The 23,668-nt window shown below is 31.8% G+C and overlaps 1 protein-coding gene across 3 annotated transcripts in view; it reads right to left on the minus strand.

Moving 5' to 3' along the window:
- LOC129938392 (uncharacterized) overlaps positions 1 to 17,365 on the minus strand; it is a 49,311-nt gene extending 31,946 nt beyond the window's left edge. Inside the window, exon 1 of one of the 3 annotated variants that reach the window (XM_056045922.1) lies at positions 17,180 to 17,365. In XM_056045922.1, the coding sequence (XP_055901897.1) occupies positions 17,180 to 17,270 (91 nt within the window). In that variant the 5' untranslated portion in view covers positions 17,271 to 17,365. Of the gene's footprint in view, positions 1 to 654; positions 1,468 to 17,179 lie in introns of those variants that run through there. The other 2 variants (XM_056045925.1, XM_056045924.1) reach the window with 2 other exon arrangements.
- Between the last annotated feature and the right edge of the window lie 6,303 nt (positions 17,366 to 23,668).

Consider the following 23,668-nt stretch of genomic DNA (forward strand, 5'->3'; position numbering starts at 1 on the left):
AATCTATCTTCCATCCCCGTGGTGTGATGGTTAGTGCGTAGGACTGTTATGTAAGAGTTCTTGGGTTCAATGCCTGCCTGTGCCACATCAAAGTATAGTTTACGGGTACCGCCTCTTGCGAGGAATTAAAAGTCCTCCGAGTTTATTATTATTATCTTGTCATCAAAAGTGTTTTCTAAAATTATTTGTTAGGATTCGGCAAAAAAACTGTAGGTCAACTCTATCCCTGAAATGACTTGCACACATATGTGGTTGAGTATTGCAATTCACTACGCCTTGGTTCTCTATGTACTGTTGTGCCACCTTATTTATGAATTTTTCCATCCAAAAATCCTTTTCAATAGTTTTAGGCGTTTTTTTTAAATATCCCTCTGGAACACTCTTAAAAACACAAAATTTATGAATACCAAAATAAAATAAAGAAATCTAAACAGAGATAATTTTTTCGAATAATAAACAAAGAATCCTCCGAAGAATTGGAAACATCTGGTCAGCCCATTGGTAGATTCCATCGATACCGAAAACCAACCAATAAAACAAGAAGGCATCAACTTCACTATTGAAATATCAAACCCCGCAGTGTCATCGAATCGAAACAATGTATGCATTGTGAGAAATATGAAAGCCCCTTGTTTTTTATATTATGGCACTCACCTACTCTTCTTTTTTTGTTTGTTTTGACGGATGCACGGATCTAATGCACTTATTTTCTCTTGCACTTTTTGATTGACATTTATAGGAACATAGATTTTTGCACCTGAAAATCAACAGGATTGGCGGCACCGTGCGCTGCTGATTTGATGAGACGTGACGTGATGTGATGTGTTGTTGGTGTAGCTGATTGCGATGTGTGATAATCTAATTAGAATATTAATTAGATTTCAAAAAACAATGTATATCACACTTGAGTAGTTATGTACATATGTAGTATAGTAGGTGTTGTTTTTTTTGCACGTAATTCGCTTCACTTCGAATGCATTTCCTGTAGCAAAATTATTTTAACTGATGCACCACCACCGACCGTGTCCCCGAGCTGTGCCGCGTCGCCGTCACCGTCACCACTTCTAAACTTGAACTTGTCACTTTCACACTATGCATATAGACAGGTATTTTCTCAAAATTAAATTAAAAAACAGTAATTAGTCGAACTTTTTAGATTTTTTCAAAACTTCTTTAATCTGCACTTAATTTCTTACGATTTTCGTTAGCATGTAAATGTTTTCTTGTAATTTAGTAAAAACACGATAAAAACTAAAATTTTTTCCAAATATAATTTTTTGATAGAAAAACTAGAAAATATAAAACAAATTCCGTAATGAAAAATCACTGCTAGCACTCATGTACCGATACCCACCGAGCAATGTAAGTTTAGGTACCGCTCGCTTGTGATGCGTGTTGAAAATTGAAATGTGATGTGGGGAATTAAAAGTTTGTTATAAATATTTTTTATTTAGATTTTCTTTTTTTGTGTCTTTAATATTCAGACAGAGAAACTTGTGGGTGGCAGAGCAAAGAGAAAAAAAAAGAAAGAATACAAAACAGAAGAAGAAATGTTAAATGTCAAAATCAGCTGTTTTAATAACAAAAGTGGTAGATTATGCGCATTGTTTATAACAGTGCAGTGGTAAGTATTTCGATTTGGCTTTGTTTTACTTTTGACTTTTTAAGTACTGTCTGTAGATAATGTTGTCATTACAATATGTGGATGGGATGAAATTGGGAAATTATCTATTTTCTGTTACCCTGCGAAGGGAAATTTAAATGGTTGGGATATTGAATAGATTTTTTAAAATGTGGTGAAATAATAATTTTGAGTAGAAAAGAAAACAGTTTATTTTTTGAAAAAAAACGAGATGAGGTGAAAATTGAAATAGCATTACTTTTTATTTTTGTAGGGGTAAATTTTGTATTATTATATACGAGTATTTAAATACAAACCACAGTTTTTGAAGATCGAAGAAGAGCACGTAATGTGTCTGTGGGTTTTCTATGATAGGATGAAAATATCTTAAAACTAGCGGATCTAAAAGCTCTGTCGGTTAAATTTACACGAGTCAGCTCGATTTGGTCTAAATTCTATGGGTTGGAAAAGCCAAGTTGGTTAGAAAAAGAAACATACTAAATTGTGCAATTCTGTGATATTTTATAAAGTTTCCTTATTTTGCTACAATACAAAAAATAAAAAAGAGGCTGGGATGCGACCCACACTGATAACCTCCCTTCCCGTCTATCGATTTGTCTTGCTTAAAAGTTTGTCTATATGTACTCGTATAAATTTTTACCAAATTTGCGTACTATTTTTTGTAGATTTTTTTTTATCAAAAACAGACAAATAATATGAAATAAAATAAGTTTAAAGCCAATATTTCAAATGTTTGTAAAGATATTTGAGTCGAAAATCAATTTTTACCAACTTTTATACATTCTATTTATAGGTTTTAATTTTTTGTAAAAAACTGTCAATTTGATTTTTCTCAACATTGTTCAGAATGTTGAAAACAATATTTCTTATAAGATAAAATAAGTTTGAAGCCTAAATTTCAAGTTTTTTTTAAAATATATTTGAATCGATATTCAATTTTTAAGAACTTTGAGTAATGTTTTTTTTTATTTTTATTTTTTATGAAAAAACCGTCAATTCTTTTTTGCTCAAAATTTTATTAGATGTCAAAAACATTATTCTTCGTTGCACAAAACTGTTTTGGAGATGAAATCATATTTAAGTCGTACAATTTTGGAGGTAACAATTTTTTTTTTCAGTTTTATTGATTTATAAAAAAACCGTTAAATATATTTTTTTCAAAAAATATACTTCTTTGATATCACATTACAATATATTATATAAAATTTAATTCAAGTCTCTAGCGTCATTGGTTCGTAAGATATTTAGGGTTAACCAAAATTTTCAACTTTTTTAAACTGCTATGGTTAATAATTCAACTTCGCACATATATACTATTTAAGTTAAAAAAAGTTAACGAAGCAAATTCATTTTTGAATAAAAGAAATTTTTGAAATGTCAGCGATCAGTAAGAAAATTTATTGCAAATTTTTGTTGCAGTAAATAACTAAAGTTTCACTACAATTTTTGAAAATCTTTTTGATTGAAAAACCTTTTTGTACATGGAAAAGCACCGTTCAAAGTAACAGAAGTGATCGGAGCGTATTTGAATGCTGAAACTTCAGCAATTGTAAATTCTTCTACTGCAATGGATTTCCTCCTGACAAAGCCATTGCAATTATTTTTAGTTTTTCGAAGCCAGCATTTCTTCCATTACATGTTCTATTTTTGTCTTCACTGATTTACAAGGCCTTGGTTTTAATGCTGTAGATCATCTTCACCGGATCACTTATATTTCGTTTGCTGGAATCGAACGATAAACCAAGTGATTCAATTTTTGAAATTGATGTTACTTGATCCCAAAAAAAGCATACAAAATCCGAACAATCTTTTCAAAATGCTTGGCGTAGTTGTTCTCCGCTTCGAGCCATGTCCCCCATCACGTTTTGAATGGTTGTGGAGGAAGTTCCAGCCCAGGTTCTATGTCTCTAAGAGTTTTGCTCTGGATGGAGCTTTTGAAAACACTTTTCTCCATTTGCTATAAAGCGGTCAATCTCACTTTTAATTTTTTCACATACTCGGTGAAGTCTATGTGCGAGGCATGTGTAACATGCATTATTTTTGGGTAGAAAAGTTGAATAGCTTATGCCGCTTTTACCATATACGGAGCAGCATCTGTTAAAAAAAGGAAGATCGAGTATTTTTTAAAGTATTCATTCAGAATTCTAACTGAATAGTTCTTTCATTGCGAATTTTGAACAAGAGGGTATATCTGCCCCCACAAAAGGACCACACAAGGATCTCTTTCAAACTCTGTATGTTTTAAATTACTCGAAGTTTGCTCCAAAAACTGTTGCGTTTCATTCTTCGTACCTATTAATGCTTCGTTTTATGCCTGCCTTTACAAAAAAAGAGAAAAATATGCAATAATAAGCCTTTTGAAAGCAAAAATGAAAAAATAAGCATTTTCAGTGAAATATGCAAAAATATGCCCCACCAGATGACGATTAAAAGGCGAATATTTCAATGAAACGCATTTCTATCACAGTCTGGTAATAATAGTGATGTTAGCGAAAAATATGTTCGAACATATTTTTTGTTACACTAGTCATACATGAGTAATCAACTAAAGAAATTTGTACCCACTATCAGCATTTGCAGTGAGCAAATTTGACTATTTTTAGTCAAAATTTACAAAAACAATAATTTTTTATAAAATATAATTAAATAAATTCAATATAATAGTGGTAGGCATGTCTGCTGACATGCAAAAATATCAAAAATATATTTTCAATACAACAAGCTCATTGTTGGTACCTTGAAAATTTAAACTTCGAACTTCAGTTTTGTATTATTTAATTTAAGACTTTGTTTAATAAAAATTCCTGCTTTTGCCAACTACAGTTTTTTTCACGAGTACTCTTTTGGGAAATTGATCAATTCTCCAAGAGTAATTTTTGTTATGAAAAGTGTTTTCTCAAATTAGTCGTTCGGATTGGGCTTAAAATTGTAGGTCCCTTCATCCTTGACAACAGTATTCGCACACAGGGATGGTTGAGAGTTGAGTCACTAGGTCCGTTTTCTCAACGGACCTGTCATATCTGAACGGTTTCGGGTACTCTATCTTCATTTTATGGGTTATGTAGTATTGTTATTTTGTTATTTTTCAAAAAATTTAATTGATCATATTTTAATTGGAAAGTACATTAAAAATATGATTATTCAAGAAAATTGAGATATGTGTAAGAATGGGCCGTTTAAAAAAATATGACTCAAGCTTTGATCCATAAATTCTCCTCATATATTTATTTACTTGACAAAGGGTGATTATATCAAAATTTTTCTCGAAATAGTGTTGTTCTGAATTAAAATTAACTTAAATGAAATTTTTTATTTTTATTATTGAATTGAATTGTATAACAATATTGTTTTAGTATACCTTACCAAACTATTGTAAAGTTACACTATTTTGTCTCGTTCTCTCTTTTATTTTAACCGATTCAATAATTGTCGATATGTCATTTTTTACGCTAATATTGCTGAAATAGTTCTTTCGAAAAATAACCTTTGAAGAGACAAGACGTAGCAGCAGACGACGGTAAAAAGAGAATTTATAATATACATTCATTATACATATTTTGGACATCACATTTTTTTTTGCAAACACTAAACACAGTATCTATTTCAACACAAAATACAGTCCACTTAAGCCAAAACATGGTCCATCGGAGCCCGAATGCAGGTTATATGTAAAATTGTGCAGTGCGCGTTTAATTAGTGACTTTTATAAAATCGTTCAGACAGTTTCAATCAATTTGCCTCCAATAGGATGATAGGATGATAGAATGATAGGATGATAGGATGATTTTTTTTTGTGTGACTTGAAGCAATTAAAAAGTGTTTTCTATAAAGACATTCGACATTTATATAATCTTGCATGTGTATAGATATACATATATGTATGTACAGTTACAGTTGTACAGTTACTTAACACGTCATAAAGAACTTTCGATCTCTTTCGAGCCTTGTGATCAAGCAGTTAAATTGATTGAAATTATACCGTTTTGAACAGTAAAAACATTTTTTTTTGATAGTTTATTCAATTTTAAAATTTCTTGAAATATGACTATCCAACGTGTGAAAGGAAAGCGTGGTCGCGCAAAGGCTTCTCTATCTCTGCAATCCGTTTTCGCGGAAAATATCAATGATTCCACCACTCTTGCGGCTTTAGAAATTCATTTATCACGGCTTAATGAAGCTTGGTCTGATTTTAATGCACTTTCTGACCAAATGTATCAATTCGTCGATGATCCAGGTTACGTAGATCCCGAACCGGAATTTGAGGAATACGAATCTAAATATTTAAAAACTCATGCGATATTAACCACTTCTATTCGTGATAAGACTCCATTATCTGAGCCTGCTCCGGCACTCAACGTAGCGTCTATAACTGAATCTCTTTCAGCACAACAAATTAAATTTTTGAAAGATATTGAAACTACAAAGGCTTCGAAATCTGTACAGTTACCAAAACTTGTTGTTCCTACATTTAATGGCGATTACAAGGATTGGCCGGGTTTTAAAGATATCTTCATGGGAACGATCGATTCAAACCCAACACTCAATGGAACTCAAAAGTTCCAGTATTTAAAATCGTTTCTTGGCAAAAAACCTGCCGAATTGTTTAAAAATACTCCATGTACAGAAAAAAACTACTTAGAAGCTTGGGATAAATTAGAGGAGCGTTATGACAAAACTAATCTAATAATACAATCTTTTATTCAAACTTTCTTGTCGATGCCTTCACTTAAAGGTAAAAATGCCACGTTGCTTCGTACAGTTTTTGATCAAGCCGATGAAGTGATACGGGGTCTTAATTCGTTAGAGGCTACTACGAGGGATCCATGGATAATTTATATTTTGCTTCAAAAACTCGATTATGAAACAAAACAAGAGTGGGCTCAAGTGGTAGGGTCTCGAACTGACTGCACCATTCAAGAGTTTCTTGATTTTTTACAAACGAGGTGTAGTTGTCTCGAAGCCTGCGGTCCTCTTGAGTCATCTTCTTCCAAGCAAACAATCAGTGATCAAAAAGGTGTTCGTTCTCATATGGTTGAGACTTCGACAGGGTGCCCAAACTGCAAGGAAGATCACTTTCTTTCTGCTTGCAAATCTTTCTGTTCGCTTAGTTTGGAAGCTCGTCGTGAATTCGTCAAGGAGAATAACCTATGTTTTAACTGTTTCCGCTCTGGGCATTCCTCAAATAGATGTCGTTTTAATTTACGATGCAAATTGTGCAACAAGCGCCATAATACGTTGGTTCATCCTACTGAAAACTTAGCTTCAACAACTTCAGCTGGTATTTCTTCGTCAGTCAACTCTTCTGTGCCCACAAACTTAAACTGTCATTCGTTGGAATCATCTCATCATTTGTCTACTCTGCTTCCTACTGCTGTCGTCATGGTTCAAGATAAACATGGAGCTCACCATAAAATTCTCGTATTGTTGGATACTGGATCGCAAGTCTCTTTTGTTACAGAGCAGGTCGTTCAATGTTTGGGATTACTTCGTACCCCGTCGCGAATTCCTATAATGGGTGTTGCGTCCACTTCTGCTGGTGTTACCAATGGTATGGTAACTCTAAATTTATTTTCGCGCTTTGATAATAACAATATTGAAGTTGATTGCTATGTTATCTCTAAGTTAACTTCGCTTCTCCCGCCAGCCTTCGTCCCTCATTCAATAACTAAACCTTATATGTCGCTTGAATTAGCTGATCCTAGTTTCAATAAGCCAGGTCATATTGATATTTTGATAGGGGCAGACAGGGTGTTCGACGTCATCAAATTTCCTTTTACTTCAGAAAACATAGATGTTCCTAATTGTATTCCTACAATGTTTGGGTTGGTTATAGCTGGTAACATTGAGCAGCAGCGTTCATTCTTAACCCAGGAATTTAGGACATTTTGTACGCAGATTGATTTTTCACAGGAATTTGATTTGGAACGATTTTGGCGATTGGAAGAAGTTCATTCTCAATCGAGTCTATCACTTGAAGAACAACAGGCTGAAGAGCATTTTGTTGCAACCCACGAGCGAACAGATGACGGACGGTACATAGTTCATTTGCCATTTAAACCAAATTTTAATTCAAAATTATGCAACTCGTTTGGCATAGCTTTAAACCGGTTACGCTCTATGGAACGCAGATTCATAGCCAATCCTGATTTAAAAAACCAATATTTACGTTTTCTTAATGAATATCGCGAACTAGGCCATATGGAGGAAATTCCACAGAATGAAATTGAGCAGCAATCATCCGACTGTTATTATTTTCCTCACCATGCGGTTTTAAAAAATAATAGTTCAACCACCAAGTTAAGGGTAGTTTTCGACGGTTCGGTGAAACCTCATCAGACAGATAAATCTTCTCTCAACGAGCTTCTTCTTGTTGGCCCCACTATTCAGCACGACATTTTCACTATTTGTCTTCGTAGTCGTCGTCATGTTTTTGTTATATCAGGGGATATAGAGAAAATGTTTCGTCAAATATTGGTTTCACCAAAAGATGCAAACTATCAGCGAATTATTTGGCGTTCTTCTGCAGAGGAACCATTAAAACATTTTAAGTTATTAACCGTGACCTACGGAACTTCAGCGGCTCCTTTCTTATCAGTGCGCACCCTGAAACAACTTGCACTGGATTATGAAAAAACCTATCCTAGAGCATCCAACGTTATCCTTAACGATTTTTACGTCGATGACGTTTTTACAGGAGCGGATTCTATAGATGACATTATTTATCTTCAAAAAGAGCTTGTGGAGATTCTGAAGCTTGGCGGATTCAACTTGCGGAAATGGACTACAAATTGCTGGCCTCTTTTACTCTCTTTACCACAGGATCAACGTGAGATGTCTCCAGTGGAGTTTGAAGAATCTAGCGTAATCAAAGTGCTTGGTCTTCGTTGGTGCCCTTCCAAGGATTGCTTTTCTTATAAAGTATCTCTTTCTCAACCGACTTCCTGTACTAAACGGCGTATACTCTCCGACGCGTCACGAGTATTTGATCCGTTAGGGTTCCTGGCTCCAGTTGTAGTCGCAATCAAAATATTCTTCCAGGATATTTGGCGAGAAAAAGTAGGCTGGGACGACGATGTTCCACAGGAACTTGAGAAACGATGGACTACTATCCGTGATGAACTCCATTTGGTGGAATCGATTTTAATTCCAAGAGTTATGTGGTCAAATAGGACCAACAAGGAGCTGCATGCATTTTGCGATGCATCATTGGACGCTTATGCCGCTGTTGTTTACTGCCGCAGTGTAGACACAAATGGGAACGTAACCGTTTCTATTGTAGCAGCTAAAAGTAGGGTTGCTCCTATTAAAGTTTTATCTTTGCCTAAATTAGAACTTTGTGGTGCTCTTTTACTAACTAAACTTGTTGATAAAATAAAGACTTCTTTACAGGAAGCAAACATTCGAGTTTTTGCATGGACTGATTCATCAATAGTGCTTCACTGGCTATCTACTGCTCCTAAGAAATGGTCTGTCTTTGTTGCTAATAGGACGTCTGAAATTCAATCATCAATACCATTCAAGTCTTGGAACCACGTACGTTCGGTGCACAATCCAGCTGATGTCGCTTCAAGAGGTATTCCACCATCGCTTTTATCATCAACAGATATTTGGTGGCAAGGACCATGCTGGTTAAAAAAGCAACCCACTGAATGGCCAGTCTCGCATTATAATGTAAACGATATTCCTTGCGACATTTTGGAACAAAGAAAAAGTACAAAGGTTCAGGTATTCGCTTCAAATTTAAAACCTTATAATAATAACGTTCTTGATTATTTAATTTCTAAATGTTCAAACTGGTTTAAACTTATTCGAGTAGTGGCATATATTTTTCGATTCTATAGAAACTTTCGTTTTAAAACAAATCGAATTTCTTTCCCTTACTTATGTGCTCAAGAGATTAATGACGCTAAGACTGTGATTATAAAATGTGCCCAGCTTTCGCTTTTCGGTTCGGAAATAAGCCTTTTAAACAAGGGAAAAGAATTGCCTAGTAAGAACAAATTATTAACACTAAATCCGTTTCTCGATAAATCAAATGTTCTTCGTGTCGGTGGACGTATAACGAACTCGGTTTTAAAATATAATGAAAAGCACCCCATAATTTTGTGTAAATCGCATCCTATATCTAGGCTCTTAGCACTTTCTATTCACGAACAGTATCTACACGCCGGTGTAACACTTATGATTGCCCTTTTAAAGCAAAACTATTATGTTCTTGGCTGCAGAAATTTGCTACGCAAAATAGTTTTTAAATGTATTACTTGCTTTCGACAACGTCAAACCTCATCGCATCAGCTAATGGGCGATTTGCCAGTAGAACGTGTTCGTTTTTCGCGTCCATTTAGCAAGGTTGGATGCGATTACGCAGGTCCTATTACCCTCCGTCTCAATCGTGGACGAAATCCCAAATTTGTCAAGGCCTATATCGCATTGTTTGTGTGTTTCGTTACTAAAGGTGTTCATATTGAACTGGTCAATGATTTATCGACAGACGCATTTTTACTAGCCCTTGATCGGTTCGTGGCTCGTCGCGGAAGGCCATCAGAAATATGGAGCGATAACGCAACTAATTTTCACGGAGCAAAAAGAAAACTTGGCGAATTGTACGAACTGCTTCTAAATCAACAACGCAACAATATCATCGTGGATTATTTATCAAAGGACCAAATTGCTTGGAAATTCATTCCACCCTCTGCACCACACTTTGGTGGATTGTGGGAGGCTGGAATAAAGTCACTAAAAGTTCACCTCAAACGCGTTATCGGTGAACACAGGCTTACGTTCGAAGAGATGTACACTCTTTTAACAAAAATTGAAAGCTTACTTAATTCCCGCCCAATGTGGCAGACATCGGACTTCGAACCCGCTGCTTTAACTCCGTCGCATTTTATGATTGGAGAATCTTATTCTTCAGTCCCTACACCTGATATTTCCCAAAATGATGTCTCGATTAGAAATAACTGGTCTCTTTTACAGGCACTTATGCAAGGGTTTTGGAAGCGCTGGCACCAAGAGTACCTAACATCTCTACAAGGTCGGCCAAAATGGCAAAAGGCGCAAAGAAATCTTGAAGTGAATGATGTGGTTTTATTAAAGGAAGACAATCTCCCTCCATCTAAATGGATTCTTGGACGAGTGACCGAAATTCATCTTGGACAAGACAATAAATGTCGAGTTGCAACCGTCAAGACAATTAATGGCAGCTATGTTCGACCAGTGGTGAAACTTGCTCCCTTACCGCTTACTGAAAGACCAGAGTCTTCCAGGGGGGGCAGAATGTTCTGAATTAAAATTAACTTAAATGAAATTTTTTATTTTTATTATTGAATTGAATTGTATAACAATATTGTTTTAGTATACCTTACCAAACTATTGTAAAGTTACACTATTTTGTCTCGTTCTCTCTTTTATTTTAACCGATTCAATAATTGTCGATATGTCATTTTTTACGCTAATATTGCTGAAATAGTTCTTTCGAAAAATAACCTTTGAAGAGACAAGACGTAGCAGCAGACGACGGTAAAAAGAGAATTTATAATATACATTCATTATACATATTTTGGACATCACATTTTTTTTTGCAAACACTAAACACAGTATCTATTTCAACACAAAATACAGTCCACTTAAGCCAAAACAAGTGTATAGTGGAGTTGATACCAAATTGCTGTTCGTAAATTGGGTTTTAAACTCTCGGCTTTATCACAAACTTGCTTACTACAGGAGTGATGGGTTCTTCTTTTTTAGAAAACGCACTGTTTGGGTTGCAAAGTAACTCATTTTGGAAATATGTTTGAATATTTCCCGTATGCTATTCATACTTGAAAAGCCAAATGTCGATAGATATTTCGTGTGAAATAAAAAATTTTAACTTGATATGTTTCTTTGTTTTGATAATACTTGTGTCGAACACGGTTTCATATTAGTTTTTTATAGTTTTTGTGGGTTAACGTGTTTTTAAAAAAGAAATTTGATAAAATAAATTCAACGTCAATACCTACCTGTGCTTATTCCCGACATTTTAAGTCGTCGGAATCAACATTTTAATTTATTTACTCAGCATTTTTTTGAATGTTTTTATTTCTTATACAAAACAGTTCAGATTGGATCATTATCTTATTAAAAACAATACTGCATCAATTCTCGAAATATTCCAATGGAACATTAGTTTTTACCAACACCTCTCTGAAAATCTTTGATAGGATCTTGAAACCGCTAGAAAATCTAACAAATTTGAATGTCTTGAGACTTGGATATACTTGCAATTCGAGACTTAAAAATTTTTATCACAAATTGTGTTGCGATTTGAAAAATGAAATACCTAAGTGCAGAGATTATTATTAATCTCATAAACTTGCTGAAAACGTTGGAAATATTAGAAAGAAATGGAGACTAGTGAATGAAATTTTGAATCCATCAGACGTCGAATTCAAAATTTATAAAGATACAGAAATAATCGCAGATCCTGTTCATGTAGCTAATGTTTTCAATCAGCATTTTTCATTAATTTCAAATAATTGACAGTTTGATAATTTAAATTTTTTACGAAAATAGTTTCGGTTTTAATGACTTCTCTGAGTTTGAAATTCACAGATTGATTTTTACCTTTAAATCGTCAAACTCGGCTTAAAAATATTTCTTTTCAATTGCTGATGTTTTTTGTTTTATATTTAATCTTTGTGTGAGAAAAGCAGTGTTTCAGGATTCCCTAAAAACTGCTATAACAATCCCATTACATAATAAAGGATATTCTTGGGATTTAAATACATAACTATAGACCTATTTCTCTGCTTTTCGTATCTTCCAAGGTTTTTGAAAAGGGAACAGAATCATGACCTTTCTTTATAGAACTGCGTTTTTCAGTGATAATCAGATTAGTTTTCTTCAAGTTAAGTCAACAGAAGATGCCCTGTTAAAATTCGATGATGAAATGTATAACTCAATTAATGATTTCTATATAACGGCGGCCTTATTCATTGTCATTACAAAAGCCTTTGATACGGTTGACCATGACTAATTATTACTGAAAAAAACTTTATTATGCTGGTTTCAGAGGCTTTGTTTATGATTAGTTTTGTTCGTAACTAACAAATCGTAACCAAATGGCCAAGATAAAAGATACTCTAAGTTCAGTATCTTATCTCAGAATGGGTATTCCCCAAGGTTCTGTTTCAGTTCCTATCCTGTTTCTAACATTTGTTAACTCCTTATTCTTACAGCCTTTTAAGGGAAAAATATTTGCTTTTTCGGATGATACTGATCTTTCGTACTCTAGTAATAATTACTTTGAAACTTTTGTTAGTATAAACCATGACTTAGATATTATTTGACATTGGTTTGGGTCACTTAAATAGGTATAAGTAGCAAGTCTAAATTCATGCTCTTAACTTATCATGCACCTAACTGTTCTGGTTTTCATGTCTATTCACCTATGAATTGTCCAGCTTTTCGCTGTTGAGATGATTTCTTCTATATTGAACGTGTTGATCACTTTAAATACTTGGGAATTTAACTAGATAAGAACGTTAGTTGGGTTGAACATACCAATAATTTATATAATTATTGCCCTCAAAAAATCTTAAAACTTGCGTATTATGTATTGTATAAATACAATCGAAAATTCAATTTGGTATTTCTTGTTGGGGCGGAACTCATTATTGTAAAATTCAACCGTTGCTCATTAGTCAAAAAGACTTGATTCATATTATGTATATCTAATGTGCCTAGTATGACACCCAGTTTCGATCTGTTCTCTAACCTCGGTATTTTTCCTTTAAAACATTTGTACTTTAATAATATTTTAAAACCATTTTTTTAAAGGAAAGGTTATAATAATGTGTGAGCTCAAGAGATAGCTAGTTTAAGCACTAATGTACGTCGTTTTATGAATGTTCCTAGAATTTTTAAATCGCACTTTAGCAATTTTTATACTGTTAATGCATCCCACTTATTAATAAATTGCCTGATGAATTCAAAAAAAGTTTTTATTGTGTTAACCCCCACAAAAATATTGCTATAACTTTTCTTCTATCTAATGTTTTTTCGTCACTTATTCTTTTGAATAATAGAAGTAACCTAACTATTTCTTCTTAAATCTTGCTATAAGTTATACAAAGATATACTTACTTAATTTATATAACGAAATATTGTTAAATCATTTCTTTTATTTTTGATAAAATTGTTTAACTTAACCTTAAGATTTTGGAATGAAATAACGTTGATATTAAAAAATCGAACAAATCAAATCGATTACAATAACTAAATTTATACAAATCAAAATACAGTTGATCAATAAAAGTAGTTAGATGAATTTAAGAAAAAAATACCTTACTACATCTTCAATTAAAATATTGAGTTTACTATAAATTTATTTAAAATAAAATCATCAAATAATGTCCGCCAAACTTACATCATTATTCACTACTGAAACTTAATTTTGTTGTTTTCCTTTATCGATTGACAACAATTTTAACAATTCTCTACAATTTTATAAATTTTGGAACCATCCATAAGATGTTTTCCTTAACACACAAAATTATTAAAAAGACATCATTTCATTATTATATACATTATTTTTCATTTATCTATCTTGAGCCCTAAATTTTGTGTCAATATTTTTGTGATTTACCTTTTCTTTGATTTCCTACAAAATCAATCTAATAGCATATATAATATTTAAGTTAGGATTGGGAAAACGCGCTTCAACAGGTCTACCCGTTCCGAAAACTTTTTAAAGAATCTAAAACATTTTTCAAAAATGATTTTCATTTCTTTGAGTTGATACAAAACATTCAAATGGAAATCAGTTGTTTCTCAAATCAAGTAATATATCCATAAACTATCCATAAAACCTTCAACTATTTCGCTATCTATAGCAAAACCTCAAAAGGTGAAAACGCAAAACCACGAGTGAAAACAAGACAACTTAAATGTTTGCATATATTTTCCAAACGATGAGAAGCAAACAATTTGTTTTGAGTAATAAATTACTCATTGTTTGCTGAATTTGCTTAAAATATTTTCTCTTATGACATTATGTTATGTATTATGATAAGCACATATCACTTTTATCTTATCAACTTTTATGTATGAAGTTCACTGTTTTGACAAAAATTGTTTCTATTTTTTTTTGTAGTATATCTTAACAATTAGGTCTATAATTTATCTTTATAATAATCAGGCTAGTAAATTTTTATTTGGCAATATGACATTTTTTTTATGATCAACGTAAATAAATGCACAAATTATTGTTTGACATTTATCTCAACAACAATGATAAATGATTTTATAAAAAAAAATAAAAACAAAAACAAAATAATAACAGTCTTAAGATATTGCAATGTAAACAGAACTTTAAGATAGCTTTAAGAATAAAACATTCATGAGATGTTGGTAAGATCACGTTTTACTGAGGTACGAACGGTTTTAAGTTGTTGTTTGTTATATATAATTATTTATCTGTTTTTTGTATTTATTTAAGTCTTTAATTAATATTGCTAAGCTACACGCTCTATGCAAAAAAAATACTTTATCTGAATATTAGTTGGAATATTAATATAAAATACTATTTACATCCCAAAAGAAAAATAAGAAAAATTAGATGAAAAATTGATCTTAGGAACGTTATTATGTTATTTCGTTGGGACAACTTTGACACTAATTTAATTCGAATTAACCTGAAATAAACAATCATCTCTTTTTTAGAAGTTCTTCAGGAATATTGAAGTTAATGAGCCAACTTGTTTTTTTTTTTATACATTTGAAAATCAAACGTGGAAATTGAATGGCGGTAATAGTTTTTATGCTCTTCTTGCTATTTACAGGAACTAACTGTAGTTCAAGAACTAATCAAGTTATCAAATTTGCAACACTTACTAAAGTATTTCATCAAAAGCACCCCACTCAGCTTTAAAGTCAAAAGATTTTCTGAAATATAGCACTTCAAAAATATCAAAAACAGCATTTGGCTGAACGATCTTTAAAATTATAAAGCATATCCCGCCATCGCAGAATTCTGAAATGTTTAAGAAAGGTATGTTTCTTGTGATGCTTTTAGATCTAGCCGACGTAGTATCGACTTCGAGGCATACCACTTCAGTAATATGTGTGCTGATGAAAACATAAAACAATCTAGGCACAGAAATTTTTAACTCAGGGGGCGTGGTAGTTACCCACTTTCTTAAAAGAATTATGAGTTAAAACAAACACTTCTTAGTGTTATAGAACAATGATAATAAGCAGACGAAGGCAAACATCAAAAGGATGAAGTTATATACTACGGGGGCTTGGTATTCGAATACTATTTCTATATCTGATTCTTGCAGAATTAAACAATTTAACAAAATGGAAGAGGTTGATGTTTATTTAAAGACGACGATAAAAATCGGGGGTTAAACTCTCATGAGGCTATCATTCAAGTGGAACACATAACCCTGTAAAATTCGGTAATACAGTGGGGCTTGATTCCTGACAACGAACAAAATTAAAATTTTGTTAGAATTTTCATTAATTTCCTTTCACAAGTGAACCTATGTACATAACGTAATGTAGGTACCTTTCGAAATATTTATTATGTCTTAACATAAATAATACGTTCTCGATTCTAATACGGTTTCTACATCCATCGAGCAAGCATTATAGTTCTTAATTAAAGCAAAGAATCTTACAAATTAATTCATATCCTTATAGTTTGGTAGATTATAAATCTGAGTTTATTACTATTAAATGAATACTTGCTAAAATTATATTTGTGTGTTTGGCAATTTTCAGTTACTTTATTTAATATAAGCTATTTTTCTAAATTTATTTGAATCCAATATTGCAGTATTAGATGTGTCAACACCAAGAAACATATCGGGAAATTTTTTTGAAAATCCTTTCTGAAATGTTTTCTATTTGCTTAAAAGACATTTCAGAAATGTTTCGCGAGCGTCAAATGAAAAAAAACGCTTATTAAATGTTTTGAAATTTTTGTCAAAGTTTGTCAAGAAACATTTTTGAACCATTTAAAAAAGTTTCACAAACATATAAAAATTGGTTCAGAAATGTTCTTCTGTTTCTCAAAACACTTTTTAATGTTTCTGACATCGTTCTTTAGGTGCGTAAAGACAAAATAAATATTTTTTTTAACATTTTGGAAACATTTCTGGCAATTTTAGTTTGGTCTGGACGCTCAAAATAATAAAGTTGAAATATTAATGGAAAACAAAAAACATTTCAGAAATGTTTCTCACCAAAAAAAAATCATAACATTAATGGGAAACGTTTTTTAAACAATACTTTCTGAACAATTTCTTTGGTGTGTACACACCTTATGGTTCATTAAAACAACTCTTTTTTCTAACATATGCAGCCTTTAGAACAAATAACTATCTGCTATTTCGACAACAATAGTTGGTTGGAAACTCACTTTACACTTTTATTTGAATGTTGAGTTAAACCTTGAGCACCTACTGTTTGCTCTGGAATACTTGGGTTTATCAATGCTTCAGTTAATGGAAAAATAACCCATCCACGAAACATCATTTATGCACTTACCAATTTGATGAATATCAGGCATCGATACATAGTAATCCGCTAAATGATAATGTCTATATCCTAAACGGTTAGGAACCTTTTTCTCCACCATGATGATTCCTTTTTTCTTTTATTTTATATTAATTTTAAAACAAAACTTCTATCACATAAACTTAACTTAACTCGGGACATCTAATCACTACAAACTCACAAACCCAACTGATCCTTTATGGTCATCAATAAGAAGAAACAATTAAAATTTAAATTAAAATAAATAAAGAAAAAAATAACAAAATCATTTTATATATTGTTAACATTGTTAATTGCGCCTACTCTTTACTATACCTATACTGATAAATATGATGTTGATAAGAATTATTATAAGACATTGGTTTGATTATGATAACTCTCTCAGTCTCTGTGGATAGAGATTAAAGCTATTACTATACTATACTTGTTGACGGACTACTACGACGGTTAAAGGTACGGAGATAAGTTCATCAGACTTTAGGTACTTATAACGATGAAGGGAAAACGTATCTACGTTGAATTAATCTGTCCTCGTCTTATCGTATGCATATGTTGTTATGTGTAGATACATACTTATACAACATAATGTTGTCTTTTTGATTGTTGCAGTCATCGCTTTTTGTTGACAACCAGAAGTTGAAAATACTGTGTGCGAAAATCATATGTTTGTTTGAAAATTATGTACTCACCGATTGATTGGCCTAATCTGGAGCTAAAGTAGTTTTTGTTTTATTTGATTTTATTGTTATCAGATTAATATCAAATAGACATTTGGTTTTTGGGTTGAATCGATAAGGTTTTGAATTTCAAGAGGGTACTTAATCTGAGGTTTTAGTTTATAAAAAAAGCTCTTAAGTTTCAAAATAAGGTTAGGTACGTTAAAAAGCAGTTTAAGTACCTACCTATATTGTCTACGGAGATAATGCTTAGATTAGTATACACAAATTTTGCTTAGATTTTTCTATCTTCAAGAGCCTTAAAGATGTAAAACAATTTGTTTTTGCCGAAATTATACCGATTCTAAAGTTCAGAAATTTTTCGTTTTTGTTACCAATCGAGATTCTACTGGCGGCCCACACAGTCTCAGCATGATATTTCAGTAATGTCACAATGGTTTCAAAAAGTCAATATAGGATTTTGATTGTGTTGGCTTGTGGCTCATGGATTGAGCCGTTTCTCGTCTTCATTGCTTTTTTCGACCAACCTTAAACAATTTGTACCGTTGAAAATGTTTGGAAAAACTTTTTTAATATTTTGAGCATAGATTCTCCTTTGCTTAGAAAACAATCTACAAAATGTGCCATGTGTTCTTAAGTTTCAATTGGAAGGTATTGTAATTGGTCCGGTTTGTCGAAATGAAAATTTGGAATTTTGTTGACATTTCAGTGTCCATTGTATCTTAATCAAAGATTTTTAGGGCGACGTGTCTGTACCTGTGTTCGTAGGTTCGTTGGTTCACACGTTTGTACCTTCGTACGTTTATACGTCAGTATTTCCACGAAGCTTTTTTTGCCGTCCATATCTCAAGAACCAGTTATGACATAAACTTTAAGTAAATTTTGTTATACAGATAATAACACAACAAAATGCATACGGGACTTTCAAAAAAATTCAGTGGGTGTTTTTTTTTATTACAGCATTTAAAAAAATTAATAATTAGGTTAACCCCAAATATCTCAGGAACCAACAACTTTATAGTTCTTAATTATAGCAACAAAAAACAACGTTTTTGACATCTGGTAAAATTTGGAGAAGAGTCGAAGTTACATTTTTTTTTACAATAAAACATTACTAAATGTTTGTTAAAAATTGATTTTCGACTCGATAACCTTGGTAGAAAATAAGGTATAGGTAAACTATTTAAATTCATCTTATAAAATAATAATATTGATTTCAATATTCAATAGATTTTGTATAACCAATTAGTTTTTTAAAATTCAAATCTGCAAAAAATACTACACAAAATTGATTTTCGACTAAGAATATCCTTCACAAGAACAGGTTTTGAAATTAAACTTATTTTTCATAAGCACAATGTTTTTGCTAGCTTTTAGTTAATTTAAAAAATTGAGTTGACATAACTTTTTTACAAAACAAGAAAACAACTAAAATTAGTAAGAAATGGCTTTCGACTGAGGTATTAGGAGAAAAAGGAAAGATATCAATTTAGAATGTTTTCCTCTTTAAAAAATGTTGTTATTGATGAATTTTTAGACAAATTTACAGACGGGAACTGATTGTTGGGTTAGAAATTATCTTTTGGACCGTTCAATCCAAATTTTGTCTCTGACACTCTTCCTTATATTTATAATGATCTTTCTCCTGGAACCTCTAACCCACTAAACTGTTTCGCTGATGACGGAACCCTCAACTTGTCATGTGCTTTTTTAGATTATCACCCTTGTTCTTCGGTCTACTGTCGTTAAAGCGTAACCCTTCCCCATTGCCAATATCCATGAATGGTGCCTGCATCTACATGGCTATAATCTACGAAGCTTTTGTTTTTCCAAAACTCTAGCATAACTCTCACATTTGGGCTGGTGTCCCAATAAAGTACTCGAGCCTTTTCGATAGAATTAAAAAGAGACCTCCAAAAGTGATAGGAGATCGTTCTCTTACCAAGACACTTGCTTCTATTGAACACTGCTGCAAAGTCTATCATTGTGTTATCGATATTTTCACCAACAATTCTCTGGTAAAATAGCCAATTGCATTCTCCTCTAACACAATTCAACCGTAATACCCGTACTGCTAGGAATGCCCATTAGTTTACCCTTGAGCCCAATTTCGGACGTATTGTTAAGTATAGGTATTCTTTCTTTAGCCGCACAACACGAATTTGGAACGCTTTACCATGCTCAATATTTCATACTCATTACAATGTGCCGATATTCAAAACTAATAGGTACGGCATCCCCTTTCTAATCCTGACCTTCCTTCTTTATTGCTCGCACCGTTTTTAATTATTGTAAGGGTATTTATAACCCCTTTAGTGCGTTCAATATCAAAACAAAAAAGGAGTAATAACATCCCATTCATGCTTTACAAAATATTAATAACAACGTTTTTTGTAAGATTAAAAGAGAAAGAAAATGTCTTTATGTCAACTTAAACAATTGGATAAAAGTGAAATTATTTCTTTAATTTAATTAAAGTGAAGATATTACCTTAATTAGTTATCGAGATAATTGAGCTGACCACAGTTTTTACCAATTGTATGTATTTTTTTGTAGATTTTTATTTTGTTGTAAAAAACTTTAATTTCTTTTTTAATTTTATCAGGTTTTAAAAATTTTATTTTTTGACACATAGAATTATGTCGGAGGTAAAAATATGTTTTGTTTGCAAAATATTTTAGGTAAAGATTTTATTTTCAATATTTTGATATGTCAAAGAACAGTCAGTTTAGGTTTTTCAGACCTTAACTAGTTTGGTATCACGTCACAATGTATAACATACAATTTAATTCAAGTTGCTAAAGTTAACCAAATTTTTCACTTTTAAACTTTTTCAAAATATTCTTAAACTGCATTTATTATAGGTCTATCATTAAGTGTTTTGTTGACAACAATAAGAAGCTTTTCACGTCTTTTGTAGATTTAAAATCCGCGTTTGACAGTGTAAACAGAAGTTCTTTACTTTATAAACTTTCTAACATCGATCTTTTATCTATGTTCCTTAAATAACACAAGCAATTGAAATGCCATATTTATTGAAACTACAACAAACGGTTCCCAAGTCATAAGCCCAATTTTATTTCCTCTATTCATTGATGAGGGGTGAAGGCGGGTGATGAAGTTATAAGTCTGCTGCTCTGAGCAGACGATCTGGTTTGACTTTCTCGATCACTTTCCCCACTTCAACTGCTTATTGATAGACTTCAAAAGTATTGCAACCTATGGGATCTACAAATCAACACCGGTAAGCTCAAAATTATGATTTTTAAACCTATAAAGAAGAGACTCTACCCTAAAATAAGTGGGTTCTTTGTTCAGATCCTATAGAAGTTGTAAAGCAATACAAAAATCTCGGATTTAATGACAAGAAACTTAGATTTGGGTCCCCATATTAAGGAAAAGTGTTTGGTAGCTAATCTTGCTATTAATTGCAGCCCATCATAAGAGCTTCAGTGATCACTATGGATGAGTGTGATTGTGGTACGAATCTGGAACTAGGAATTGACAATTTCTGCTCCTGCCATACACGAAATCGTTCAGAATCTTCTCAACCCCGCCTAGAAGTTGCTCGGACGGCCACAATATATGGCGATTCTGACGTCACATTTGGCCAACAGAAACAGTAGTCATAACTTCAGTATTTTGGGTTGAATTTGTTGTGAAAGAAAAAGAAAATGTTTTAAATAAAATTCATTTGTATTGCACCAGTTTTGTTTGTTTTTGAATTAGTGAATTGTTTGGACCGGTTGAATTGAACTATGAGGATAGCTGCAGCCAATTGAGCTTGTAGTTGTTGTTGGTTCATGTCGTGAGCCTCCCGTCACGTTTACTTTTTCACTTTTACTAACGAATTTTTTCATCAGTACAAAATTTGACACCACCTGGTGTTAAACAAATTTAAATGTCTAATGAAAACGTGTAAATGTTAGCTGAACGGTTTTCGGGTTTTTGAAAACTTTTTGCCGAAAACCGCTATTTGGGATTAGGTGAAAAGCCTATTAAGGTCATATGATAACTGCCTTTTTTTGCCTGCTATAGAAGAACAAGATTTGGAAAATTTGTGGTTTCAACAATACGGTGCCACATGAAACTCAACTGGACCATAAATAGTTTTATTGCAAGAGACATTTCCTGATGAATTGGTCACCAAGATCATGCGATTTGACGCAGCTTTAATTTTTTTTGTGGGGCTGTGCGGAAGACCGTGTTTATGATAAAAGATAAAGCTTTTACTCTTGAGCACTTAAAAACCAACATTTGTCAAGTTATGGCTAAGATACAACCCAAAATGTGTCAAAAAGTGGTCGAAAATAACCTCTAAGGAATCGATGCTTGCAACAATTTGCTTGAAGATCATTTTTCTATTTATCTTTTTCTGAAACCAAGGACAAGGAAAGTAATTTTTAATTTTTACAATCATGCCCTTCAATATCAAAAGACCTTTGATTTGTAATCTTACTCTTAAGTTTCTTGCATTTGAAATCCTCCTATTTTGACTATAAAATCTTCCTTATTAAAAAATATACATATTTTTCAACCACCACCGTTTAAAATAAATTGATCAAAATTTCAAATGTGTGTAAAAAATCATTGTAAAATTTCTTCAATATTAAACATTTTTCTTGTTTAGATTTCTTAAAAGTCTTTAAAAATAATCTTTTTTTAATGGTTTCTGTTTAAAATATTAATGTCCCTAAGATCAAAAATAGAATTCGCAATAAGACAAAAATGTTCATTATGTTTTTGTATGCAAATTAGTAAAAACATTTTGATATTCAAGTTTTTGTTTTGTTTATTCGATTTTATATTTTTATAATATAACATAAATAATAAAGTGTAAACTATTTCAATAAATATTTTATTTTTAAATAAATGTTACAATTTAAAATATTTTAAAATTGTTTTTTTTTTTCACTCAACAAACAATACAAAATTGTTGTATAAAAATAAATACAGTGTAAATATTGTTTTGTTGAACTTAATATTGTGACCTAAATTTATTAAAGTTTAAAAGAGTTAATGCTTTCCTGGGGGAACAACTATTTTTTTTTGTCTTACATATAAAGCTGCAATCATACATACAAATATTTACTTAATCTATGTACCTTATTAAAATTTGAATTATACTCCTAGTTGATGATATTAATTAATATAATTCAATTGAATAATTATGCATATCTGTATAAATCTACTTAAACTAATTTAATGGTCTTGGCACATAGCCATTTTTGATAAAATTGTGTCCCTATAATTATATATATTTAATAAATTTATAATATATTTTCAACACTTTAGTTTTTCTTTTTTTAAATTTTTTTTAAATATAAACTTTTGATTTATTTTTAAAATATACTGACTTTATTGTATTTAAAGCTTAACCATTAACAGAAGAAAGTATCTTGTTTTTTATTTCAATAAAACACAGAAATTCAAATTTACTAAAAATAAGGTTTTTGGAATCTAAAAATTTACGAATAAAAAAAACAAATCCTAAACATTTTTTGGAAACAATTAAGTTTTTTAAGTTGCACTAATATTTACTTCAAAAACACCGATGAAGAGTCTTTATGTAAAATTAAAAAAACTGCTTTTCCAAGAAATTGTCCAACAACTTGTCTTTTACTTGAATTTGTTAGAAAAGTTTAAGACTTACCAATTTAGTAATTATAAGGTCAAAAGTTTAAATCAATGTAAAATTATTATAGTGCTTGAACAAAAATTAAAACATGTCTTCTTTTAAATCAATTTTGAATGTTGAACAAAATTATAAGATACGATAAGAAAAAACTGTTTTTTTCAAAAA

The sequence above is a fragment of the Eupeodes corollae genome, chromosome 1 (assembly GCF_945859685.1).
Source record: "Eupeodes corollae chromosome 1, idEupCoro1.1, whole genome shotgun sequence".
In the NCBI taxonomy this organism is placed as follows: Eukaryota; Metazoa; Arthropoda; class Insecta; order Diptera; family Syrphidae; genus Eupeodes; species Eupeodes corollae.